The sequence below is a fragment of the Lampetra fluviatilis genome, chromosome 15 (assembly GCF_964198595.1).
Source record: "Lampetra fluviatilis chromosome 15, kcLamFluv1.1, whole genome shotgun sequence".
NCBI lineage: Eukaryota > Metazoa > Chordata > Hyperoartia > Petromyzontiformes > Petromyzontidae > Lampetra > Lampetra fluviatilis.
In genome coordinates, this window is record NC_136289.1 from 9,632,159 (window position 1) to 9,659,959 (window position 27,801).

The 27,801-nt window shown below is 47.8% G+C and overlaps 1 protein-coding gene across 1 annotated transcript in view; it reads right to left on the reverse strand.

The window, feature by feature from the left end:
• Nucleotides 1-27,801, reverse strand: part of PDE2A (phosphodiesterase 2A) — a 232,187-nt gene that overhangs the window by 55,574 nt on the left and 148,812 nt on the right. Inside the window, exons 12-17 of the mRNA XM_078863181.1 lie at nt 24,878-24,946; nt 20,611-20,741; nt 12,516-12,627; nt 4,218-4,257; nt 3,162-3,225; nt 1,616-1,694 (exon numbers count right to left, since the gene is read on the reverse strand). Coding sequence (XP_078719307.1) covers nt 1,616-1,694; nt 3,162-3,225; nt 4,218-4,257; nt 12,516-12,627; nt 20,611-20,741; nt 24,878-24,946 — 495 coding nt within the window. The remainder of the gene's footprint in view (nt 1-1,615; nt 1,695-3,161; nt 3,226-4,217; nt 4,258-12,515; nt 12,628-20,610; nt 20,742-24,877; nt 24,947-27,801) is intronic.

The following is a 27,801-nucleotide window of genomic DNA, read 5'->3' on the forward strand; positions in this document are numbered from 1 at the left end:
AGAGATGGAGATCAGGTGCAGAGTCGATCCCAGAAGGCCTCCATTGTTTCCACTTCGCTGGCCTTGCTAGGCCATGCAGTGTTCTCATCGTCAAGTAAACCCGCTCGCAGCTTATATATGTATATACATTTTTTACCATTAATTTACGAAAGCGAATACATTTGCGCTGTCACCACCAGCAAGCCAATTACGGATGAGCTGCCCGGAGCCGACGGCACAAGACGACAATCCGCTTGAGTCACGCGGCAATGGAAAAAAAGGGCCCCCCCCCTTCCCCACCCACTCGCTTCGCCGAGCTCCGTGAGCTTCGCGTCGCCGCTCGCCACCCACCCCACCGTTCTCCAGATCCGCTATCATGAGTCACCTCCGCAAGGGCCCTCTCTTCCTCGCCGTGGGATGTGTTTCGCCTACGTTTTGTCAAACTTAGTTTGGTAAAAAAAAAGAAGGGGTTTCAATGCTGCTGAATTTTCTAAATTACACCTGCTGTTCATCTACAGCTTGCTACCCTCCCTTTTCTGCCCCATCTGTACGTCCCGATGAGGCCAACACACGTAGCATAATTGCACATGTGCCTAACTTTATTCTGGTACCTCTTGTTACGACATGTTTGCACCTTATTTTAGATTCGCGTGCGTTTATGTCACCGTTAAGACTAAGACATGGCGCTTACTTGTACCTTCTTTAAGAAGGTCGTCTCCGGTGTAGGCGAATCAGTTAAAAAATCAATGCATACATTACTATCAGAGCATGTTGGTTTGCATGATCAACACAAGTACGTGTGGTCAATGCTGACTTGATTCCTTTCAAAAGGTATCCATCTGGTGTTTGAACATCTTCACACCTCCTGTTTTATTGCCAGAAAGGGTGAAACCTATTCTTATTTTGCATACTTAAACACTGGAAAAAAGGTCCCATGATATGTAGAACTTCTTTCACACCATACGGAGGTGAGGAATGCAAGTCCTTGCGTGGAAACGTATGGAGAGAGCGATTCTAGAGGCACGAGTGGAACCAGGATAGAAGCGTGCTGTGGACGGCAGCATTGTTATGGAGATACTTAAGGAAGATTGAGTGGTCTTTGGTGTCAAGAGCAACATGAGGTCTAGGAGAACGGATTGAGATGGATCCACGGCGTGAAGAGAGCAGTTGATTTACCACACGCAGGAGAGAAGTTTCAGGGGAAATTGCCTTGGGGGGGAAAAAACCCAGATTGCATTGGGTCACGGAGACTCGACTAACTCGAGTACAATTCAACGTCGGGATTCGTACAACATCTCAATGGCGGCCGCAATCTCGAGGCACCGTAGTACAGAAACGGTGGGCACATTTATTTTACAGAGATAAAGAGGGCGGTCCAGTCAGCGAGTCTGAGGGTGAAGAAAAAGGAAAGTCTTGAGCCTGGACTTGAGAACAGCAGTGGCAACTGTAATGTGAACCCGAGGCATTGAACTCCCAAAAAACTCGTAACATCGGGGGCAACATTAAGCACGTACGCACGCAAGCACGCCGTGAGCGGATCGACTGAACGGTCGACCCCAGCTTTTTGACAGCGAACAATCGCCTTCCGTGATGTGCGAGCATCCCCAAGGGCGCGCCAGCCGCCCCGATGACGTACCTCGTCGCTCACGACGCCGCCGTCGAACACCTTGGCCACGAGCTCATGGCTGCTGCGATCGAGCAAGAACACGGAGCACCTGAGCAAGGGAGAGCGAGCGGGGAGAGCAGCATTGCATTAGCAGTCCTCTACTTAAACAGTCCGTGGAGGGCCAGGCTACATCCTTCGATTGCTCGCTGAGCTGCATTGGCTTCCATTTGCTGGACGAATACATTATAACGTCGCATTCACTACACACAAAGTGCTTGCCACAAATGAACCACATCCCCCCCTTCTCTCTCCCCCCCATACAGCCGAGGCCTACATAACCTCGTGCCACGGCAGATCTCTCGCCTACTTCAGCAGTTTTTTCTTGCTGTGGTTGTCCCACCTGATGACGATTGCTTGTGTTGCGATCGAAACGTCGTGATCTATTATTTTTCTACCTACGTGACTTTACCGAAAGAACCAAAGAGTATGGATACCTGCAGTCACGAAAGCATCAAATCAAGATTGAACCACAATACTTTGCCGAGCTCGTCAAGGACCATAAACCATCACGCACAACTCCGGTCAACCTCGTAGCAGCAACGTCTTTTGGCTCGCCATCGAACTAATTCGGTCACTGCATCGCGCGCTTTTGGATGCGCTTCTGCGGCCGTCTGGAACGTTCTCCTTCCGATATAAGCAAGCCACTGGAGCTATGCACTTTTAAATCATCCAGATGTAAAACGAATTTCTTTAAAACTGCCAGTTGTGTATAGTTTGTTGTCCTTCCCCCGCACCTCCGATTAGCATGGTTGGCTATGTATGGTGCAAAAGAAGTCAAATATACATACATGCAGGATATGTGTACTGTCTTAATGCTTATTTGAGAAAGTAAATCGCATTGACTTGACTTTTGCTTCTTTAGCCATCGGAGGACTGGTGCTCTCCACAGAGTAAGAGGGGTCAAAAGGTTTCTGATTCGGGCCAGATCCCAGCGATGCAAATCTGGAAATCCCAACGATGACTCAAGGGTGGTATTGTCGCTGGGCATTGCCCAGAGCCCGCGTGAGAATTGGGGAGGTCAAGTGCACGGGCGAAAGGTCAAAAGGCGCTATTTTGGGGAGGGTTGAAAAAAAAGTTTGGCCAGCTGGATTTAGTTAATGAATGAAATAATGTTGTGTGTGTTATACATGCAGGAGTTGTCACCGTAAGACTCGCATGCCCCCAAAGGGTTCACGCCGATTGGATCAGCCTGCCACGTGCTTTGGCAGTGGCGAACTTTCTTTCTCTCGTTGGCCTGACCCCGCCCGGCCCGGCCCCGAGAGGGTGTATTGCACGAGGCTCTGTGTGAGTGCACAACGATAACTACTGGGTTTGAGGGGGGCACCCCCCTTCCCCCCAAGTCCTGTTGACTTCGAGCCACCTGCCACCTACGTTCAAAGTGAGTCAGAATCAGAATCTCGATTTTAGACTGGAGGAATCCGATGAGCTGCGAAGGCTTTTTTTTTCACGGGTGTCCGGCGAGCCGTGCGGCAGCGTGAACCGGAGTTGCGTGTAACCTCCAGCTGCCCGCCTGTACCTTTCGGCGTTGCTCAGATTCCTCGCCTCTTGAATGATCTCGTGCAGCAGAACGGACACGTCGTCTGAGATCGCGAGACGGGAGGGGAACAGTTTATTCAGAATTAGAATATTCGTTGATGTGCTGGAAGAATCGGATGAGCTACAAAGCCCTTCTTCGCAGATGTCCAGTCGGGGAGCCACGGGGTCAGAACGTTTGAACAAACGAACAACACACAAACACGACGGGAACGCTGAGTTACGCGAAAGGTAATTCTCGAAGCGGCTGCGCGTTGTTTGCGATTGCGTAAACTTATTGTTCCCAATGAGAACAAGGGGCACCCAAGGAACGGAGGGAGAAAGAAAAAAAAAGAGGGGCAACGTGAATTTCTGCAGCAGGTGGGGAAAATCGTGGCACATTACACGTGGGTCGGTAATTTTACTAAAAAATAAATATTATTTTTTTTGCTATTTAACACGTAGGCTTTCGCGACCAATGTTATTCATGACAAAAGTTATTTTGGCTTAGATCGCGTGAATATAAACGTGTCGTTAACCCACCACCACCACCCGACACAGTTAATCAGTAAGGTTTGTCACGTGAACAAAACGTGCCAATTAGCTACTACTTCAGCACCCCGGTGTGTTGGAGAGTAAACCCACCACATGTCCAATTTGGCTGTGTTGGGTGGTGGTGGATTTTAGAAGGAACTTGGCCACAAATGATAGCTCAACAAAGTGGCTTGTCACGTGGAAATTTAAAGCAGCCAAATACTCTAAACGCACGTTGATTATAAATATGGAGAGAAAAAACGGAAGACCTGGAGAAACATCCACGTGACTATGGGGAGAGAGACATGCAAACTTCAAATATACAGCAGGCATCAGGGTTGGGATCGAACCCACGACCTCCTGCATACCAGGCGAGGGAGTTAACATCTAGCCACTGCGGCATGATGTGATGTTCAACATAATTTAGCAACTTTACGTAAAAAAAAAAACCCACAAATTTGTTCTTTTACGAGATTGTCCAAAGGAAACGAGTACGATCTTAAAATGAAACTTAATTTTAACTTACCTAAATGAGTGAACAGGTTTTTGGCAACTTGCAGCAGAGCCTGTAAGGGAATGAGAAGAGAGTTTGTGAGGCCAGGATTAAACAAAGGAACCAAATCGTGGCATTTCTACTCCACCCCCTACTTTAGATTCGACATTTGAATCGTTATTCAAAGTTTGAAAAGACATTAATGTTTTATAATGCTGAACGATGGGATTTCTCCCATCCCTTTCTCGTATTGCAATTTTAAACAGGGCCAGATTTTGCTTTTCTTTGCTCTATATTAACATAATGATTTTTCTTCCGTTGCTCCAGTCGCCTCTTGATTAAAACAAAAGCCATTTTTTTTTATATAAAACGTCACTTTTACTGCTCATCAAATGGGAAATTAAAGAAGAATTCCGTATTTGATGTAAAGCCATGATCTCTCTCTCACGCTCAAAAGAAATCACCATTCCCCTTGTCCACTAAAACAACCCAATTGTTGGAGTGAGCGGTGGTGGGAGGGGGTGCAAGTGGTTCAATTATATGGAACACGATTTTTGTTCCTGGGTAGTAAGTGTTATTTTCTAATTGCTTATTTCTCAAAAGTATAAAAAATGGCTATCATTCCCCACAAACTTTGCTTTTGTGACCAGGACCTTAGGTGAAGGAATGAGGCATAAGCAATTAGGAAATAACACTTATTACCCACGAACAAAAAATAAATAAATGTGTTACACAGTTTTATTAATGGAGTAGATGATCAACTTTACTTTTGTGTTCTGGTCACAAAAGCAAAGTTTGTGGGAAATAATAGCCATTTTCTGTACTTTTGAGGCATAAGCAATTACAAAATAACACTTACTACCCAGGAACAAAAAATAACAATTTCTGTTACACAGCGAATTATTGGCGGTTTGAACACAGTCACTCGAGTTCGAATCCGGGCCAAGGCTATAACGTAGGTGACGACTTGTATACGAGCCAGTCCCTCACCCTTCACCAATCCACACACTGACCAGAGTGGTGAAGTATGGTCAAACAACACCCCGTGTCTGGAGGCCTGCAAGCAGCAGTCGATTTGACATATGTATTCTGCATATATGGACCTATATATATATTTAGCCGTATAAACTGAAAGGGAGAAATGCTATTTGCAAGCACTTTACATTCATACATACAAGGGCAACGATGACAGATTTAGACCAAATGACTATAGGGCGAGTGCTGTTAGCGAGCGCCTATTAAGGACAGCATAGCACAAAACGGATGTAAATTACTCTTTGAAATTAGACCATTTGGCGACACTGGAATCCACCTGCCATGTTTGCCCTGTCAGTACCACACGTGTGCACAGCAATCCGCTCGCTCCAACAATTGGGAGGCATTTTTTCGTTTTTCTTTTTACCAAACTCTCATGTGCGATTAATTAGCGTGGCGGACCAGTCAAAATAAATCCTTGATCCAGAAAGGCATTTCCAATCAGCAGGGATGTGTGTGGGGAGAGGGGGGTGGAAGTGGATAGTGTTGATAAACCAGAAATATTTTGCTTTTGTTACGCCAATTTGAAACACCTGCCCCCCCCCCCCAACTCCTCCTGCCCGGCTCAGATTTGACAACTCAGCCTGGCTTCCACCGCGCGCGCGCGCGCGACTCAGAGACGACACAAAAAAACCATTCCTCTCCTCGCCAGAACAAATCCCGAGTATCCGCGTATGGCACTTTCTAATTGAGTCAATTCAACACGGTACGAGCGGACTCAGCGCGACGGACAGAAAGCCCCGTGGTGCCGGTCACTCGCGGGTGACCCGGGGGCCTCATTGTGTTTCATCAACGCCACAGGAGGCCCTTGTGTAGTTCGTGAAGATTTGAGAAAATTGTGCGCACACTCACAAAAACACACTGCCTGCCTGGCTCGTAGGGAGGGGGTGGGGGAGGGGATGGGGGTTTGGGGGGATGATGGGGGGAGGATGGGGGAGATGCGGGGAGGATGGGGGGGATGGGGGGAGGATGGAGGGATGGGGGTAGGATAGGAGGGGTATGGAGGGGATGGGGGAGAAGATGGGGTGGACGATGGGGGGGCGATGGGGGGCCAATGGGGGGGGGGGGGGGGAGAGGGGCGGAGTGGGTTGGGGGGATGGGGGGGGGACAAATAAACTTGACCTTGACGTTCATATTGCACGATGCCAGGTGAACTCCCCCTGCCAGATCGAGAGAACGTGCTGCCCGGTTTCGTCGACGATCGGCGATATTTTTCGACCACGACGTTCGCTATCGCCGGGGACCGCTGCCCAGCGCTCGCCCTCAATCCGCACGGTCATTGGCGTTGCGGTGCGCGAGCGGCCAGCCACGGCCGTTTCCGCCACGCAAAGCACGGGAGTTTACGTTACGGAAGGGAAACAGCCGCAGAGGTTGGCGGTTCGAATCCGGTAGGCCGCCCTGGCGATTACCGCCGGTGCTGTGTACAGACCGTAAAATATGCGACGTCTTCCTCACGCTTGATGTGATGGGTCACGGGACGTCATTCGAAACGAGTAGGCTATGGTTGTCACGGCGTCAATGGAACCAAATTTGCTAAATCACCAGCAAAGTACTCAATTGGGGTTACACATAGTGACATCGGCACCCTATTGTGAAACTACTGCAGGCGATGTGAAATGCAGCGTATTTTTCATAATAGCCTTGCGCTATAATAATGGCACCAAAACTGAACGTACCAAATAATCAACATTAATCAATATTAATCAATATTAATTAAAGGTGCGCTGCTCACAAACGCCAGGGACGCATAATTCCCATCATGATTCCCATCATGCCTTGCATGCATGTCATGTGATCACCAAATCGTCACTGGCCCGAAGGAGCTGAAATTGCGTGGCTGTATTACCGTTGCCATCTCTGCATGTTGTCATCGCTTTTCGTTTCCAGGCTGCGCGCATTTGCTCCCTCTTCTCGCGATGGAGAGGAGGGGGGGGCTTTCTCATTATTTACACAAAGCGTATTGGGGTTTCGAATAAATTACCCGTGTCATTGTTGCCAACGACAAAAACATGCTCACTTTTGGTGTTGTTTATTTTCTGTTGCCACTTGAATAATTGCGACAACAACAACACTCATTACAACCAGTTTGTGTTGACGCTGTTGTTGACGCTATCACCACGATTTGTTTTTTTTTCCAACAACAACAACAACAACAAAAAGTCCCGGGGGTAGAATTCAAGCAATAAATTAGGGCAGGTCACGCTGAATCCAATTTCGAGCCATCAAAAGCACTGGCTGCTGTTGACAGCTAACGCTTTTGCCCTATCTCTCTCTCTCTCTCTCCAAAGCTATCATCCCAAGCTACCCGTCAGCACATTGTGCGACAAGTGTTCACCAAGGCTGCCTCGGTAACCGGCGAGCGTTCCCGGCCTGGCTTGCTTCGCGATTGCAGCCGACGCGAACGGCGGCGAGGGGACAAATGCTGGCTGAGACGAATTCAGGGAAAGCGCCAACGCAGAGGCGATTCATCCCTCGTGCCACGGCCGCGGGGGATGGGGGTCACACTCCACCCCAGGTGTAACGTGTCCTCAAGTGCTGGCAGACAATTTGGTGAGCAATGCAAGTTTCGGTTCTCGGACAGGCACATGTATTTGATATATCTGTTTCGCCGCAGATTCGAAAGCGTGACTGTCGTGATAATGTATGCATACGTTGACGTTGGCCGTCACTGACTGTTCATGCACGTGAAGCATAGTTTGATGGAGTGAAGACGGGTTGATCATTACGCAGTGAGAGACGAGACAACATTGGCAGGCAGACAACCTGGCAGACAGGCAGGCAGGCTGATTTGACAGACACCTTCACAGACAGACGCACAGACTGACAACGCTAACAGACAGATGCACAGGCAGACAGGACAAACTGACAAGCAGGCAGCGAAATACACAGGCAGGCGGAAATATAATCTGATGGACAGCGAGACAACACGATCACAGATCGATACACAGATTGACACACTGACTAACAATAATAATACTAAGGCAATGCTACCCGTATTGCAACTCCCCTGCCCTGTCCTTCGATCCTCTGCCCTCCACTGCCATGAACCTTTCTATCACAACAGCCACTGCACTCTCGTCCTGGGGCTGTGCCTGCAGACCCCAACGCCCCGAATCGGGGACTCGTCGCAAAACCTCCTTGAAACGGACGGTCGGTCGGCCGAGGCCGGAGCCCTTGGTCTGCGATATCAAGAGCAGCGATGCCGAGGGGCTTCAGTGCACGCCTACTAAAGCCACGGCGCCGCTTAGATGATTGGTCTTCGCTTTGAAACAAAAACCCTCGGTCGAGCTCAGGGATGATGAGAGACTTAACCACTTCGCCTGCAATTCCAGGGGAAAGAGAACGACATTATAACGACGCATGGGTTTTTTTCTTCATTCCCCTCCCTTTAATGCCGCACAGATCCACTCCCAGGACTCGGAAAACATCGATCCCCGCCGCATAAATTCGCCGCGCGAACGAACGGCGGCCGAGCTATAGATGTTTTTGCTTTTCTCCCCCCCCCCCCCCGCCGCCCCCGCCCCCCCCCCCCCGGAAAGGAATTTTGTTACACGCGGATAATGAGCCAATTTTCTTTCCGACAAACCTGCCAACGAGGGAATTAAAATTCGAGTGCGTGAAGACGTACTGCCGCAGTTCCTTGCCCGATGTGCGGAGCGTCAGTTTCGTAACCTTTGGCCGCAATACGGAGAGCACGAAAAAAATACCAAAACTGAATTATCTCGACGAGCGAGAGCGGAAGGTGTTTCGGCCGAAGCCAACAAAAGGGCATTTTAATGCCGATGTCCAACACACAGGTGAAACGATGGCTTGATTTTTCTCGGGACACCCATTTCATGGTTATTGGACAAACATCCCAATGCAGTACTCTCCTCCTACGTTTGGATGATAATCACAATCCCAATGCGGGGAGCCACTACGATACATAGTCCCCGCGATGTCCACAATCCATCTCACTTCTGCACGAGGTGACGTCATCTTTGCACCTCTGCTGTGGTCATTCCTCTCAGGCATGTTCTCTCCATTTCCAATCAGTTTTTTTTGTTACCGGTTAAGAAATGAAAACAATTCAAACTGCGTGGAGGTTAATTGCTGCCACTTTGAGGCTTGGCAGCAAATCACCACGAAACATTGTAAGAATGAACAGAAGGCGAGAGCCCATTTCTTTAACGCGGGGCTGGGGCAACGTGCCCCGGGAGATGCTCGCACCGTGGGCTCAACAAATGCTCATCGGCGGCTCAACAAATCTTGAGAACAATCAGAGACAATTTGACAGGATAGGATACAAACATCTTCATGGAGGCAGTTCCACTGCTGGATAATTGTTTCTGCCCGAGGACGAACGCTTGTGTTGCGATCGAAACGTCGTGATTTATTATTTTTGGTTTAATTAAATTTTTCTACCTACGTGACTTTACCGAAAGAACCAAAGAGTATCTTCTTGGTTCTTTCGGTAAAGTCACGTAGAATGGAAATAATAAAATAATAAAAATAAAACATAATAAAATAATTCTCACGACGTTTCGGCCACAACGCAAGCAGCCGTCCTCAGGTGAAGAACAGGTCTGTCGGAAAGACGCTGTGGCCGAAACGTCGTGAGAATTATTTTATTATGTTTTATTTTTATTATTTTATTATTTACCTTCTACGTGACTTTACTGGAAGAACCAAGAAGATGAATTCCTGCAGTCACGAAAGCTTTAAATCAAAATTTAACCAAAGAGTAGTATACAAAAAGTTGCTCATTTCATGCGCTACGCTCGCAACGCGGCGCTCTGATTGAGGAGGGTGCACAGGGCCGGAGTCATCGCTTTCGCACTTCAACGCAGCGCGAGCAGCAGCCCCGCAAAGGGAATTTATCTTTCAAAATGAAGCTCCCACAGGCCCCTCCGCCCCCCTCAATGTAATTTAGGACAAGCTAAAACTAAGTTTTAAGTCTCTGCTTCTTCCTTAATTCCCAAAGGGGCTTAGGCAACCGTTACATATATTTTAAAAAGTTGAAGCTTTTCTTTAAAGAGGCAAAAACAAGGGGAGATTACCGGACAGTCTTTTTTATGAATCTGAATTTGATGATGGAAGGAGCGTACCAGTGTCAGCCTGACAAAAGAGCGCCTACACCCGGTGCCCATTATCGGCTACGATCTCAACGCATGGATCGGGAATACATGGACACCGACATGGAACACTGATGTAACCCAGTGGGCCTTTCCGGGTAAAATAAAAAAAAGTTTAACCATTTCGATTTAAAGCTTTCGTGACTGCAGGGATTCATCTTCTTGGTTCTTTCGGGAAAGTCACGTAGAAGGGAAATAAAAAACTAAAAATAAATTTAAAAAAAGATATATATAAATATGCTGAATTCCTCTTGATATGCAAATTCTTTTGTCAAGGCGCTCTACCCCCTCCAACCCAGCTTATATATACGCTGCCAAGCCTGGTGGTTTTCATTCAGACGCTGTCTTTCCGACAGACCTGTTCTTTACCTGAGGATGGCTGCTTGCGTTGTGGCCGAAACGTCGTGAGAATTATTTTATTATGTTTTATTTTGTATTATTTTATTATTTCCCTTCTACGTGACTTTACCGAAAGAACCAAGAAGATTAATCCCTGCAGTCACGAAAGAGTTTAACCGTTGTGCCTCCTGCATTGCGATTATAATTAGCATCCAAACGTATGAGGGTTAACTGCATTGGAATGTTTGGCCAAATCCATGAACGGGTGTCCAGAAAAGACCATCACGTACGATGGGGTCAAATTCTCAGGTTTTTTCGGTAAAGTCACGTAGGTAAAACATTAAAAGTAATGAAAGTAAAATAAAACAAAAATAAAAATAAAATTCACGACGTTTCGGAGGCAACACAAGTCTCCGTCATCAGGTGGGACCGTCACAGCCAGATTAGCTGCATCAAGTGAAGCAATGATTCAAAATGTAATCCCTTATAAGCAAGTTGAAGGGGGGGAGGAGAGGGGGGGGGAGTTCATCAGAATGTGGTAGCCAATGAATGGAACGTATCGGGAGGGAGGGGGGTGGGAGGGGGAGGGAGCCAACAAAACATTTGACGACGGCTTGGACGCGGCTGCTGCGCACGCCAACACAATGGGCAGAAAGGGGGGAGGGGAGGTCTGATACACATGATAGAACAAAGGAACGAAAATGCCCATGTTTATACCAATGCAGGCTGAAAAATGAAGAGAGTACTGTTAAAAATAACTGGGGATGTTAACACTCGGTGAAGTAAATTAAAATAGTGCCTGTCAGATAAGATGGTCCAAAAAGTGTAATTAAGTCTTTTTTGCGTGGTTAATAACATCTTTCCAGTGATTACTGAGTTTGTACCCATCATCACGGTTGAAATTATGTCTGTGTTTGTATATTTGTATGGCTTCGTGTACAAACCTTTGATGAACTCCCCCCCCCCTCTCCTCCCCCCCTTCAACTTGCTTATAAGGGATTACATTTTGAATCATTGCTTCACTTGATGCAGCTAATCTGGCTGTGACGGTCCCACCTGATGACGGAGACTTGTGTTGCCTCCGAAACGTCGTGAATTTTATTTTTATTTTTGTTTTATTTTACTTTCATTACTTTTAATGTTTTACCTACGTGACTTTACCGAAAAAACCTGAGAATATGAATCATTGCAGTCACGAAAGCTTCAAATCTAGATGGGGTCAAACTCTTAAATGATGCATTCAGACGGAAGCAAGCCGGGGGGGGGGGGTGGGTGTTGCACTGCCTTTTCCTTTGCCACGCCGTGTTCGTGACGACGGAGACGAGGCATCATCGGGCACAGCATCCTGTGAATCCGCCATTGTGTTGATCACGAGGGTGAGATGTCTCACCACACTTCAAACGCATTGGCCAGTGCTTGTTTGGCGGGGCAGAAGCAGCTCTGATATCTTTCGATTTAAAGCTTTCGTGACTGCAGGGATTCATCTTCTTGGTTCTTTCGGTAAAGTCACGTAGAATGGCAATAATAAAATAATAAAAATAAAACATAATAAAATAATTCTCACGACAGAGTCTGTTCAGACTCTGTCTCCTCGACAGACCTGTTCTCCACCGGAGGACGGCTGCTTGCGTTGTGGCCGAAACGTCGTGAGAATTATTAAATGTCAAATTTTTATTATTTTATTATTTCCATTCTACGTGACTTCACCGAAAGAACCAAGAAGATGAAGCTCCGGCATCGTTCGCTACCGTCGTTAGCCGTAGCCGGCAAAATGATGGGGGGGGGGGGGGGAAGAGCATTTTTTAGGGCCTAGAGTCCAGCAGCAGGGAGCAGTTGCAGTTACCTGGCACTCGAACTTGAGCTTCTGCTCCTTCTGGAAGGCGATGGTGCTGGTGAGCACGGTGGACGTGAAACAGAAGCAGTGCTGGATCTTGCGCTCGTCTGTCTCCGTGTAGCTGCGAGGGGGGAAGGCAGTGGGGGGGGGGGGGGCAGAGGCAAGAACGAGCCGTGACAACGCTCCAGCCGTCGATCGATCAGTCGCTTTGGTGGAGGAAGCGTTACGTTCGAGTCTCCTTTGCGAGCGAGACTGCGACCAACGAATGCGGCTAAAACACACACAGTGGCAGCGATGAACATCAACGGCAAGGCGAAGTTAAATTTGGCGTGTGCGTACAAAGACAAAGATCACCCCCCCCCCGTATAGGCTCAACAGATTCTTGGGGCAAGTGCTGTTAGCGAGCACCTACGAATGTCGGCACGGCACACGAAAGGGGTTGGTGGGTCAGCACCACGCCCAGCCTGCTTTTGTCTCCCACGTGTGTGAATGCATTCACACGCTCACACGCAACGGGAAATACGTTCTGTTTGCTCTTGTAGAACATCGGTGTAGGTGGTGGGTGAGTAACCATTTTCCTTTACTTTGAAAAACTTTTGGCGGGCAGTCACACATTAGCACACACACAGCTCGGGCACTTGTTCCTGCAAGAGGCTCTTCTGCAGTGACAGTCTCAAGTGACAGAAGCGACCGAGTGTGATACAATTAAACAACACAGCAGTGTCGCCATGCCAAACAGACACCCCTCTAGTACCCGCTGAGGGTGGCTCAAATGCTTGCAGCGATGGATGCGCATCACTTTGCAGGCTATTAAGGATCGGCAGGTTTGCCATGAGCCTCTTGTTACAGCAGCCCTTTTGCCCACTTCAGCATTTGTTTATTGCTGTGGTTGTCCCACCTGATGACGGACGCTTGTGTTGCGCTTGAAACGTCGTGATTTAATTTATTTTATTTTATACCCACGTGACTTTACCGAAAGAACCAAAGAGTATGGATCCCTGCAGTCACGAAAACTTCAAATTTTAAATTGAACACGGGTTACCGGGTTCATAGCAGCCTGCTAAACCACTACGCGAACCGCTTACCACAAATAAACACACACACACACACACGTAGACAGACGGACGGAAAGACTCGCGCACGACACGTAACAACGGTCGTTCAAATTGAGCAGATTTGTAAAAAGAAAATTAAAAAAATCGCCATCGTCCTCCACGAGGGCTCCACGCTCACTGCGCCCTGTTTCAATTTTATTTCCGGGCACTCCGTGATCCAAGGCTGCTAACGGGATTCCTGTGGCAGCGAGGAGCAGAGGTCGCAACCGAACCGGGTACCCGATACCCGTACCCTACCCGATACCCGGCTACCCGTACCCAGCCGGGTACGGGTACCCGTTTGCGACCCTGGTGCAGCCGGGTACGGGTAGGCCTTGAGTCACTGGTGAGTAACTGTTTGTCACTCATTTCCCAACGTCTTGTCTCTTCTCACAATTCAAGTTCCTAGAATCAACCCACCCGCGCCTGCAACATGGCTTCATCCCAGAGGTCGCAATCAGGTACCCGATACCCGTACCCTACCCGTACCCGGCCGGGTACGGGTAGGGTACGGGTACGGCCGGGTACGGGTACGAATACCCGTTTGCGATCCTGGTGCGGCCGGGTACGGGTAAGGAATCAAAACCCGTTTGCGACCTCTGGCGAGGAGTGTCGGCGAGGAGTGTCGCAGCGGCAACGCAGATTCGGGTCAAAAGTGGCCGCGAGGCAATCGCACGTGCGGGGCCATTGTTAGCCAAATGTGACACCTGGGATAAGTGTCGTGTAGGTGTAGGAAAGAAAAAAAAACACTTGTAAGGCGGGAACACAATACACACACGTGCAGCCAGATATCTACAAAGCGTAGAGATAACAAACCCATCTTCGTAGCATTATTTATTTAACTGCTAAAACTATCCTGTAATTAAATGGAATAGGAGTTGGCGGAGAGATGCGTGTATCATGAGTCCGGTGTTTCCAAATATACCCTAAACAACCTTTCCATATAACACTGGTCAACAATAAAAAAAAATTCTGGCCTGGACTTTTGCAGCTGTTTTAGACTAATTTCAGGGTGCTGATTCCAAATCTGATCTCAGATTTGCTCCATCACATCATTTTCATGCTATCGGCATACCCCATTTTCATTGATTTAACCCGACATTAACTCTGTCACTTATGATTGCAAGTTGTTGCGAGTCAGCGACTGCTTTAGTGTTATAATATGGTGCTGTATTTTTAGGATAGTGTGTTTATAATATCATTTTATGTAGATATCCAAATTTATTTAATATTTTTCTTCTGCAGTTTTTATTGAAAATGCAATATTTGATATGTCCTGATGTGATAGACAAAAACTGATGCCAGATTTGGAATCAGCACCCAAAAATTACCTTAAAACCGTTGGAATGCCTTATGCCAGAAAAAGTGTGTTGACCAGTGTAATCCAATCTCTCTCAGTTATATAACAGATGTACGTAGTTATATGCTACATGCGCCTAATTGTTGCACGTGTCTGATCATTGTTAAACATTCCAGGTGACTTGTGAGCATTGATTAAAATCAAGGGCCGTCTGATTTAAATAAGCACTCTCTGCACCGTGTCGGAGCTGTTTACCAATCATCAGGTGCGTGGGTCGTGTAACAACTTGCATTGTAATTGAATGGAGATTGGTCAGCACGGAGAGGCTTGCTCTGGCGGGTCGCAAGTACTGCACCAATAAGCGGTAGCGAGGCATACTTCAAAAGACCAAACAACCCCCACACCCAATGTAGCATGGGGAGGCCTTCATCTAGCATTGAATAGATCACAGCTAAATTTGATGACGATCAATCCGATTGTATTGCATTGAGCTCACTGGGTTCCGTAGCGCCCACTCTCGCGATGAACGATTTCCTCTAGACACGGTGAATCCACACGACCAGGAATCGCTCCAACCCACAAGGCATCACGGTGAGTGCGCGCGGTCACCACCGCGTTTCAGGGACGCGGGAGCCGAACGATGCAGTGGAGGCCAGGGCCGCAACCACTGCGGGTGTCACAGCTGTACGGACACCCACGGAATTCTTGGACACGGATACGGGACACTGTGTCCGCACTTTGTTCCTTAGCCCGTGTCCGGCTCTCCGGAGACCGGCTAAGAGACGCCGTGTCCACCATCTCGCGCGCGCTGCCCATTTCGCGGGCCCCGTTGACATCCCTCCGTCGCGTCTTGCACTGCGGAGCGAGGCTGTGGCGCTGAGACCAAGGGGAGTGGCCACTGTGGGTGTCGTGGGTGTGCTGATGCCCCCTCCCCCCCCACCATGTTTTTGTCAAAAACTTCGGTGAGAATTTTTGGTATTTGAGTCTGAGATTTTCTTCATAAATGTCATTCATGCGGACGAAGGAATGTTTAAATGCACAGTAGCGCAAGGACACACCAGGCTCAGTACTGAGTAGCCAGTGTGTAGATTTAATGTAATTTTTTTAATTAGCAGTAGACACTCCTCTTTATCCATGACCAAGTGGGGGGTGATTTCCAGAATCTTCTCTGTAATCTAACCTTTAGGAACTCGTCAACTTCCTCTGTGTGGCTTGGTCCCTGTGGAACGGCAACTACCCATGACAGACGCCAAATTAATTTATTTCCATGAAGTTAATTGTTAATGCAACAAATTAACTGCGCCTGCAGTGGCCTGTGGAAATTAGTTTTACTACGTGACAAAAAAAACCCTTTATAATTAGTTTTCTTTTTGTGCCGCAATGAAGCCACGGACAAATTTCAAATGCCCCATCAAGTCTGATTATATCATTTTGTTGTGGGATGAAATTTGACTCCGCGGTCCCGACAACACAATACGTCAAATTTGGCATTTACATCATAAACACAGGGGGTTGTGAATTTCACCTCGCAAGACAGAGGGTATAAATGAAGGTGAAATGAAAAATTCATCTGTGCTGTATTGCCCATGAATTATGCATGTTTGAACTTTGCTTATTCACCGTCTTCCACCTCATTTTATTTCACCCGCAGCAATGTCCTCACCGTAAGCCCCCCTCCGACAGAGCCCCCCCCACCACCACCACCACCACCACACACCCCACATGCCACTCATCTCTTTAGTGTCCTTGCCAGGTCTTAAGCTCTGGGATTATCTCGGCGGGAGAGACTCGGGGCTGCGTTCCTGGCAGGAGAGGTGACATTTTCCTCAGAGGCTGCACCTACAGCGCGCCGGTAATTGGCTGTTCGTGGCCCTAGAGGCTGCAGATGGGCAAGCGGCACAAACCGGATTTACAGCGGCACATCAAACCCTGGCCCCACCACGGGCGAGCTGGTGACATTTTCACAAGTTGGTCTTTTAATTTTTTGGGGCGGGAGGGACGGGGGGAACTGTTGAACATTAACACAGCGTGGATTTTTTTTTTACTTTATTTCCAATTAGTCACAAAGGCGTGTGCTATGCCCGGACCTCACTGCAGTCGTCCAAATACTTGCGAAATGACCTAAAAATGTCCCCTAGCCAAATGCAGCCTAACGGCTATTTAAAAATAAACAAAGCTCTTCGATTGGAAGAAGGATGCCTCCACGGTGATTGGTCGGGAGGCAAACTTTAAAAAAAGGATTGGAGAATAAGGGGTTGAACGGGAAAACAGAAAGGATCCGTTAAAGGGAAATGAGAAGGATTGTCTAGAGGTAAAAACAAGGAGAAGAAGGTTCGAGAAAGGGGGCTGAGGGAGATTTAAGGGGAGAGCACGAGGAGTGGGGAGGCTATGAGGAAGATACAAGCAGGAAGACAAGCACAAAGCCGAGGGTCCTTCATCGTGAAAGTACATAGTGGGGTTCCGTATTGTGGAAATCTTTAAATAAAAGTGGCTCTTCTTATAACTTGTCGTCGGAGCCGTCACTCGTGTGCGATGTTTTGGAGGAAAGCAGGGCCTGACTAAATAACCACGACCACCGATGATTTCGACCGCCGGTGACTTATCTGAAGAGCCAGGCGTTTCGGAACGTGGGCGTTGTGTGGGGTGGTTTTTTTTTGGTTCATATTGTTTTAATAAGATCTTCGGGCAGGAGGACAAGGCTGAGTCACTCGCACCCACGGGGACGGAGAAAACGCACGAAACGCTCGACGATAATCAAGCGCTGCCGGCAGCGTGTGCGAGTCCCGGTGATGACACATCAGGGGGAGGGAGGGGGGGGGGCAAGTGAAATGTGAAGGAAAGAAGTGAAAAAAATCGATTAATAGATTTTGCATCTCTCGACTACACTGAAGAAGGCCTTGGCACGATACACACGAGAGAGCGAACAAATGTCAGCGTTATAAAATTGAAAATTCGCAGGAGCTCTTTCGTAATGAATGTCACAGAGCGTGAGCACAGAATAAACATAGCTCACAGACACGGACTGGGGGGGGGGGGTGGCGGCGGGGGTGGGGGAAGCGTATTACTAATTAAAAATATATATCATTAACAAATAAGAAATAATTAAGACGTATATAATAAAAAACATCTATACGTTTCATCTTCTTGGTTCTTTCGGTAAAGTCACGTAGAATGGAAATATTAAAATAATAAAAATAAAACATAATAAAATATCGTAATATTTTAAAGTCACGTAGAATGGAAATAATAAAAGAATCAAAATAAAGCAAAAAAATATTTTTTTATTTTATTATGTTTTATTTTATTATTTTATTATTTCCATTCTACGTGACTTTACCGAAAGAACCAAGAAGAGGAATCCCTGCAGTCACGAAAGCTTTAAATCGAAATCCATACGTTTGTTTGCATGGGAGACAGATGCGCAGTTCGCAATGCGCTGACGCTCAGCGTTGTTGAACGCTGCTGGGGCGCAATGTGCAACAACGCTGTGCCACGTCCTCAAGAGCACTCACTCCGATTCTTCGCACAATGACAAAACGGTGAGTTTGGTTATCTAAACCTGGCCTGGCTCTCCGCTAGGTTGACTCAGCCCTAAAGTCAATACCTGGTGGAGAAATGCCAACGTGCACAAAGAGGGGTGGGGTGGGGAAGTAGAGAATTTGAGGTGCGCGTTGACAAGGACCCCGTTAAGATTCCTGTGCCGTCCTTAGTAGGTTCAAAGTTCAAAGTTCATTTATTAGGTATAGCCCTGTGAGCCATTCGGCTCTTGAATCGGGTGCAACCGCAACAAACAAAAAAACATGAACAAGAAAACATCTTAAAGGTGCCCACAAACGGCGCTCAGTGCAAAATTCTATCACCTGTGGATGCAAGTCATTGCATTACGACGATACTAAGTTATCAAATATTGGCACAGCCCTGGTGGATCAGGAATCACTTCGCCTGGCACTGCTGAGATCCTGGGTTCAAACCTTGATTCCAGCCGCCTGTGATTCAACTGGGTTCTCAAGTAGAGTAAGGTGATGGTCTCAGCCTGGTCACCATTGATTTAACCCCACGCACCCCCATCAAACGATAACGTGTTTATAAACTTAGTTTGGCTTATTCCAGATCCGAGTCCTAAAATGTCTTGGTTTGACATGCAACGAACACTTTTCCCAGGGTATTAAAAGTCGTGCCCCCCTAGTTTGGATAAAGAGGCCAATCGGAGCGATTTCCGGAGACATTCTCTCACAGGGTAGTGCACCGCTCGCTCCAAATTGAAATGTTCTCAACCTCCGTGACGCGTTTGCCGATCGCACATTTTTGGAATATAAATTCACTGAGGGGAAACCGAGTTTGGATATTGTACAATCTGTTCACAGGTACAAACATTAAGGTGACCGATCATATAATAATAAGCGTGACATTTGGTCCCAACGGGGCGGGGGGGGGTACTCTGTGGATGACAAAAGAGGAGGCCCATTGATTTGCCACTGAAAAAGATCATGCAATATGCCAACTCTGAAGTGATGTTACCCCCCTCCTCCCTCACTGGCAGGGAGGTGGCACAGTTCCAAGAGACCAGGGCTCCGACAGTGCCAAAGGGTTTCCAGCACTGCATTCGGATTGTGGGCCTGCACACTGGCACCTGTCACGGTTTGGGATTTCGGAAAGGAAAGAATTGTGGCGAGAACAAAACATAATTACCGCGATGCTGACATATGCCGGAAAGAGTCGGTGATGCGAACATTACTGAATGGGAAGACTCGTCCTGCCAAACAACCAAAACAAATCGATCATCTTTTTCGAAATGGCAATGCACTTGGCTCATCCCTATATTTGTATAATTAGAACAAAAATTGAGCCATTGTAAATCCATTTATTGATGGCCTGCACAAGCCGAGTCACTCATTGACCATACTTCACCACACAGTTCAGTCCAGGTTGGTGAACAAGGCCAGCACCAGTTCAGATCTCACTCACCGCTGGAATTAGCTGTGGCCAGGAATTTAACTGGGGCCGCCTGCTTCGTAGCGCGGTGCGCTAACCACCGCACTGCCGCTGCAGCCCGATGTTTTTAAATGCGATGGGTACGTACAGAAAAAAAATTGTCATTCATGCCCCCCGCCTTCACCTCTCACGAAATTGGACATAAAATTGCATGGCCATTCCCAAGTAAAAACAATATTTTAAAAAAGAGTCACATCTTAACAGCTTTCCCCAAGCCATCAACACCATCTCCCCTACTGCCTTCCACCTCCCTTGTAATCCATACCATGAAAATTCCCAGGATCACCCTGGGATTGAGGCAGCAATGATCGCTTCCGCGTTGGGACATTACTGTGCACATGTAGACGCATGCGTACGTGTGTGAGTGTGCGTGTGTGTGTGTGTGAGATTGTGGCGAGCGGTGGCAGAGTGGTTAGTGCGCAGCACTACGAACCCGGCGACCGAAGTTCGGTTCCCACTCACGGCCAACACCAGTGATGAATACCTGAACCGGGCCTGGGCCTTCCCTAGCTCGACTCGGCCTCAAATGAGTACCTGATGCGATGTGTACATGTCGCTAATGGAGAGACAAAGGCGACCGGGCGTGATGCTGGCCACCCACCCCCTCGTGTGCTGCTCCGGCCTTCATAGGTGCTCGCTAACAGCACTTCCCCCAACAGTCTGTTGAGGTTACACGGGGGATCTTTGTCTTTGTGTGTGCGAGAGTGCCCGCTCATACCTCTGCCCGTGGAGCTTGTTGAAGACGCAAGCGAGGGTGACAACCTGGGATGTGGCTCGGGCTACGATGGGCACCGAGAGCATGGAGTTCACGCGGAAGCCCAGCAGCGAGTTGAGGTGGTTTTGCTCTTCCTGTTGTTCCACACAGAACAAAAACAAAGATCCCCCCCCCCCCCCCCCCCATATCGACTTCAGTACGCCGTTCTGGCACGTGCTGTTCGTGTGAATGAAATTGAGGCAGGAATAGAACATGAGGCGGTGAGTGGCCAGCAACCAAGCCCGGAAGCCTTCATCTGCCCAGTGACGATGTTTACACACCGCACCAGGTACTCGTTCAAGGCCGAGCCGACCTAGGCGGAGGCCCAGCATCAGGTCAGATATTTCTGGCTGATGTTAGCCACGAGTGCGAATCCACTTTGGCTTTCCCGGATCATAACGCAGTGAGCTAACCACTACAACTACCTTTTCCCGCACACACAGAGACAGAGACCGCCCCCGTATAGCCTTAACAGATTTTTAGACCGTTGGGGTAGGTGCTGTTAGCGGGCACCCACCCACACTCACTCACTCGCTCACTCGCTCGAGCATGATGCACGTGACACGCGTCCAGGTGGGGCCTGAGCGGCGCCAAAAATAAACACCCGCTCAGGTGGCTCTACGCTCTTTTTTGTCGAGACAAAGCTCCAAGTCCACCAGGGTGATCCGTACGAATGCATGAGGCTCGCGTGGAACACCAAAGGTCTCCCCGGCGCGATAGGGCGAAAGCGCGAGACCAGCGGGGACGCGCGCTCTCTCACCACGGTAACAACAACAACAACTCATATTCTTTGCTTCTTTGGGTAAAGTCACGTAGATAGAAAAAATAAAAGATTGGAGAAAAAAAAACTACGACGTTTCGATCACAACACAAGCGATCGCTTGTTCTATTTGCTTCTATTTTTTCTATCTACGTGACTTTACCGAAAGAACCAAAGAATATGAATTCCTGCAGTCACGAAAGTTTTAAGTCAAAACAACAACAACAACGACAACAACAACGATAATATGTTCACGGCCGCCGGCGCTAATGGCTGGACGAGCGAGTGAATTTAAAACGCTCGCGTCCCTCTGCGCTCCCGCGAGCGCGCGGCCCATCACTCGAGCGCGTGGCGTGGATGGAATCGCTGGCGTGCAATTTGGGTGTGACACGGAGGCCAGATGGAGAGGGGTGGGGGTTAATGCATCGGCCGAGTTGAGTGTGTGGGGGGGGAGTGCGGGTGATAGGTGGCTGGTGGTGGGGGGGCATCGCAATGCAATGACGCCGGGCTGTAGAGGCACGCCGAATATTATCGCGGCGCCGTATACGCGTAAACAAAACGTGTAACCAAGAGCGTTCGCGTGCGTGCGTGCGTGTTCGCGCAAACAAACTCGCACCGAAAACGGCGAGGCAACCGTATAGTCCCCCGACATGCTGCTTGTGGCTGCTCGTGACCTCCCATCGAGGCTGGTAAGGCAATTCAAGTGCTGGCGGGGCACTTAGTGGTGATGTACACAAACCACGTGTGCCCCTCTCACACAATGTTGAGTATGACTCACGGGGGTGGGTGACATGGATAGGTAAAGACACCACGTGATCCTAATGGCGGTACCCCGGGGTACCAAATAATACAAAATAGCCGAGGCATTTAAATATTTTATTTCTGGGACACTATTTTTTCCAGGGGTGGACTTAATTCCGCGACTGGGGTACCAATCAATCCGAAATCAGTGCCACTCCACGATGTCGAAATGCAGCGAGGACGATTGTGCCGAAACCCTGAACGCTCGTACGCACCGTAGTGGTGCATCGTGTACAGCTCGTCGAGATGAGTCGATTGCCGCATCACCGACCATCAACAGACTAAAAATCACTGCATCACGGACATTATGCGAGAGCCGAGGTACTATGGTACCCCGGGGTACCGCCATAAGGTTCACTTGTCACTGATGGAATGTGTACGCAGGAAGTAAAGCCAGGTCACTGGGGATTCACCAGAGATTAAACCACAGAATAAACCGGTGAATAAACTAGAGAATAAACCAGAGAATAAACCATCTCTCTGCAACAGCCCCATGCTGTGGATTGTACGCAAAGATATCGATCCCCATATAGTCATACAGACTGTTGGGGCAAGTGCTGTTAGCGAGCACACGAAGAGGTGGTGTGGCCGGCACCACGGCCAGTGGCCCTTGTGTCCCCAGTTACGGTGTTTGAATGAGCCACCACGTCCACATTGCTGATTGAGTTGACCTAGGGGAGGCTGAGAATCGGTGTAGATTCCAGCTGCCACTAACCACTAAGGCACAGCTTCCCACGCACACAAAAAAAACAAAGAGAAAAATCCCCCCGTATAGCTTGAACAGACTGTTGAGGCAAGTGCTGTTAGCGAGCACCTATGAAGGCCGGAACGGTCCACGAGGGGGTGGGTGACCAACACCATACCCAGCCGCCTTTGTCTCCCCAGTGGCGATGTTTTTACGCACCGCACCAGGTATTAATTTGAGGCTGAGTCGACCTAGGGGACGCCCAGTACTGGTTCAGATAATCGCCACTGGTGTTGGCCGTGAGCGGGAATCGAACTCGGGTGGTGGGGTTCGTAGCGCAGCGTAGCGCTAACCGCTACACTACCGCTCCCCACCCCACGCACACACATACACACACGTACACACACATGCACACACGTACAAACACACATACACACAGATGCACACACGTACAAACACATTTAGAAGGTGGGCTAATTCCATACACCAATCTCTCAGGAAGTCTGCAATGATTTCCAAAATATGCGTCGCATATAAATGTTAAAAAATCAATTTGGCCTTGTTTTACCAGGCTGAGTGGAAATCATTTCAATGTTCAAATGTCGAAGGATCCGATGTGCAATACCTTGGCTCCATTTTATTAACCTTCAAACTGTTGAAACGTTTTTTCAATTAACTATACAAAATATGTATATTTTAATGTCTTTAGCGCCGCTTGTACTTATGATAACATTCATATAATTTAGAGTACTTTTGGGAATTCACTGTTAAATGAAGGCCTCCTCTTGCCATTGTCGGTCATGGGGGTTTGTTGATCATACTTCACCACCCTGGTCAGTGTGGTTGGTGAAGCGGGTTTAGGGGCAAGGTGCTCTGGAGCGGTTCAGATCTACGGAACATCTGTGAAAAAAAAGTGCTTCATAGCTCATCGGATTCCTCCAGCATCAATACAAATTCTGATTCCGATTCAGATTCCTCTCACCGTTGACGTCAGTCGTGGCTGTGAATCAAACCGAGGTCTCCACTGCTCCGCTTTAGGGTCACAACAAGCCTACGCGAGTAATACGACATTTATTCGTTACTTGTTTCATTGCGGGATAAGCAGGGACACTGCGGGATAATGAGCAGCTTGGAGGAGAGAATTTACACGTTTGAAAGCAGCGAGGGCTCCCCAGACATCTCAGTTTTTGAGAAAACTGAGAATAGATTTGGTATCAAGGTGTGACTTTGCGTCAAGCCTGAGGTCTTCGGGGAGGAGTGGGGAGTGGGGGGCAACAAGAGACGGACAGCGACAAAGAGGAGTGGTGGCAACACACATCGATGGATGGGGCAGACAAAGGACCGAGACGCACAGACAAAAACAGTGCGAGGAAGCAGGCAGAGACATTGGCACAGAGACACTTTGTAATTGTAGCGAGAGAAAGAGGGAGGGAGGGAGGGAGAAGTTGTAGAACAGAAATAAACAATATCGGTCCATCCGGGGGAAGGTTTGCTGCTTGCTGCTGCTGTCAGCCGTGCACTTTAAAAGAGATCACTTTTCACGAGATCTCATTTCTCCCCAGAGTAACAGAAGAGAGAATGGTGCCAAGAAACGGGGGGGGGGGGGAAGGGGGGGGGCTCTTAGAAACGTCTCGCGATTCGCAGCGCCACCACGCAACAACAACAACAATGGCGGCGGTGGCGTTCACGTAGAAACACCGGGAGAGAGACGGTGACGAAGTCGTGGCTCACACACCACCCTCGACCGCCCCCCCCCCCATCCATCTACCGACGCCGGTAGACGCCGGGAGAGGCAATTAAAGCTCACACACCCCGGAATTACCTCGCACAGTCGATGTTTAATTGGGTGCCATTAAAAGGAGAAATCATGAAGTCGGTGGGGGGGGGACGACGACGACTTTGCCGGTAATTGAAAAACAAAACAAAAATTTCCCCAAGAGACGAACGTGTGGTGAGGAGCTGATGCGGGGCTTTATGAGCCTCACCTGATTAATGTCTCTCAGCGTGATGGATTTCTTGTTTTCCACCGCCACTCCCAGACGACCGAAGTTGAGCTGCACGGGGCAAAATAGAAATCGAGGCAAATGTGTCACGGAAAGGTTAGATTGCAGCGCTTTACTTGATGGCGAAACGGTCAGCTTGCAAAAAAAACTGAAAGCTCAATTAGCCTTTCTCTTCCTACTTGTTTTGATTTTGGTGTCACTTGTCTTTATTCTTGTCCGTAATTAGTCGCAGGTAAGCAACGATCAAACGCCTTCAACTTCGGGGTAGCGTCACCGGTGCCAAAGCGTGGGACAGAGAAACGCAGAGAGGCGACCGAGGGAAGGAATTCGTTTTGCCAGCGCGTAACGTGAGAGAACCGTCCTCATCTTCGATCGGTCATCATCGCACGTGTCCCCATTACTCAGTGAGACCCCGCGAGATGAAGTGACAAATGGCAAAACATATTTGAGAGCCGTTTTGGTGCAAATGAAATACGAATTATATTGCCTGCTCTGCACGACATTTGGGTCAGAAACGTTGGCAACGGCAAAGCAAATGGTACGGAAACTGGAAAGTGCACAAAGAAGCGTGTCGAGGGGGTGGACGCTTGGAATCACACCGAGGGACACAAAGACGAACACATGGGTTTGGAGAACAAACGCAGATCGAAGACCATCGTATTGACGCTTTATGAAATTCAACGGCCTTGGGCAGGACGCGCCGGGAGAAGAGATGAGGATGGAGCAATGTAACTTTCTGACGCGGCCCTACTGGGCATCCGTGAAAAATTGCTTACTAGCTCATCGGATTCCTCCAGTATAAATAAATGTCGTTTTAAAATCCTTTATATTAAGTTCACTCGCTCGCTCGCTTGCGCGCTTACGACCGTGCAAATCTTTGGGTCGTTTTTTAACCCACTTCCCGTGATCCAATCGAGCTGACATTTTGCACACAGACTCGTTGTGCGTGACAATTAATGTTCGTGAAAAACATTTTCCAAAATTTTCCACTTTTTAGGGGAAAAAAAAGTCATATTTAATTTAAAATACCAATGTGATAAAAATGAAACTCTTACTCAAGAAAAACAGAAATGAATAATAAAATAAAACCGATGCCACACATATAAAGGATTTATAGTGAAAAACTTTGTTTTTACGGGTTAATTTTTTCTCAATATCTGGCCTGGCCCTGATTGACTGCTTGTGTAGGGGACCGGCAATTCAATGCTGCTTTCCGCACTTGCTCTCCCTTGCTCAGGTGCCCCTGTGTTCCTGCTCGATCTCAAGCAGTCATGAGCTCGTGGCCAAGGTGATTCTGACGCAAGTAGCCCTTGCGCAGGAGACGGTGAGAGATGGTGACGGCTTGGGAAAACCTTCGTCCAGAAGTTCGATCATTGCTGATAACAATGTTGACTGCATTATAGGAGGAAGAAATCACTCCCCACCCCCGTTCCCCCCACTTAGTGATTCACGAGTGTGATTTTATTAATTACTCCTTATGCATTCCTCCAGACTAAATAACGATTCTGATTCTAAATGTTAGCACCTCAAGTGTCTGAAGGGGATTAGATTAATTAATTCCATACATTTCTTTAAAACTACTTTTTGTGTTTAGTTTGTTGTCCTTTTACACACCTCCAATTAGCACAGTTGGCAAGGTACGGTGAGAAAGAAGTTCAACATACGTACATACAGCGTATAGAAATAAACACATCGACGCTCATAGACGCGATTCGATGCGTCAATGATTCGATTCCACCGTTCCACCCTTACGATGCAATCAACGTTTTACTTGCGCAAAACAGGAACTTCAAAAGTCAATGGAATGGAAATGAGCGCAAATTGATCCTCTCTGAACCGGATTTCAACACAGGTCCCCCAGAGAGGCATGTGTTTTTGGTTTGTAGGTTTAAGAACTTGTAAGCCGTAGATCCACTGAGGAAATCTGTGCGGCAGTTCTTTAAGGGACACACATCGGCAGCTTTTAAGTTTCTACGTTTCTCCCCTCTGGTTTTGCAGCGCCAGAACTTTTTTTTTCGTTCCCACGACAGATTTGTAATTGCTTTCACGAATGTCTTTACACTCTGCAGTTTGTGCGATAGCAATAACAAACTTAAGTTAAAATGTGAACAAAAACATATAAGAACAGGCTTTACTCTTTCTGGCAAAAAAACACAGGGGGTGTTAAGACGTTCAAACACCAAATAGAAAGCTATTTCAAGGCATCAATTCTTGCATTAACCATACAAACTTGGGGCAAAGCATGCCAACAAAAATGCTCTGATAACACTGGTCAACACACTTTTTCTGGCATAAGGTATTCCAACGGTTCTAAGGTAATTTTGGGGTGCTGATTCCAAATCTGGCATCAGTTTTTTGTCTATCACATCAGGTTTTTGAGATATCAAATATTGCATTTTCAATAAAAACTGCAGAAGAAAAATATTAAATAAATGTGGATATCTACATAAAATGATATTATAAACACATTATCCTAAAAATACAGCACCATATTTTAACACTAAAGCAGTCACTGACTCGCAACAACTTGCAATCATAAGTGACAGAGTTAATTTCGGGTAAAATCAATGAAAATCGGGTATGCCGATAACATAAAGAGGAGACGTGATAGAGCAAATCTGAGATCAGATTTGGAATCAGCACCCTGAAATTAGTCTAAAACAGCTGCAAAAGTCAAGGCCAGAATGTTTTGTTGTTGACCAGTGTAATATATACTTTGTCTTTGACACGGATGGGTCTACACCAGCGACAGCCTTCTTTGTGGCCTAGTCTCACCAGAGAACACCAAAAGGCAAACAGTAAGAAAGGCAATGCAAGTCTCAAATTATTAATAGCTGGGGTTGAGCAGTTACATATATATGGGACCCTTTTGCCAGTATCAAAAGGCCACAGAGATAAAAATAACG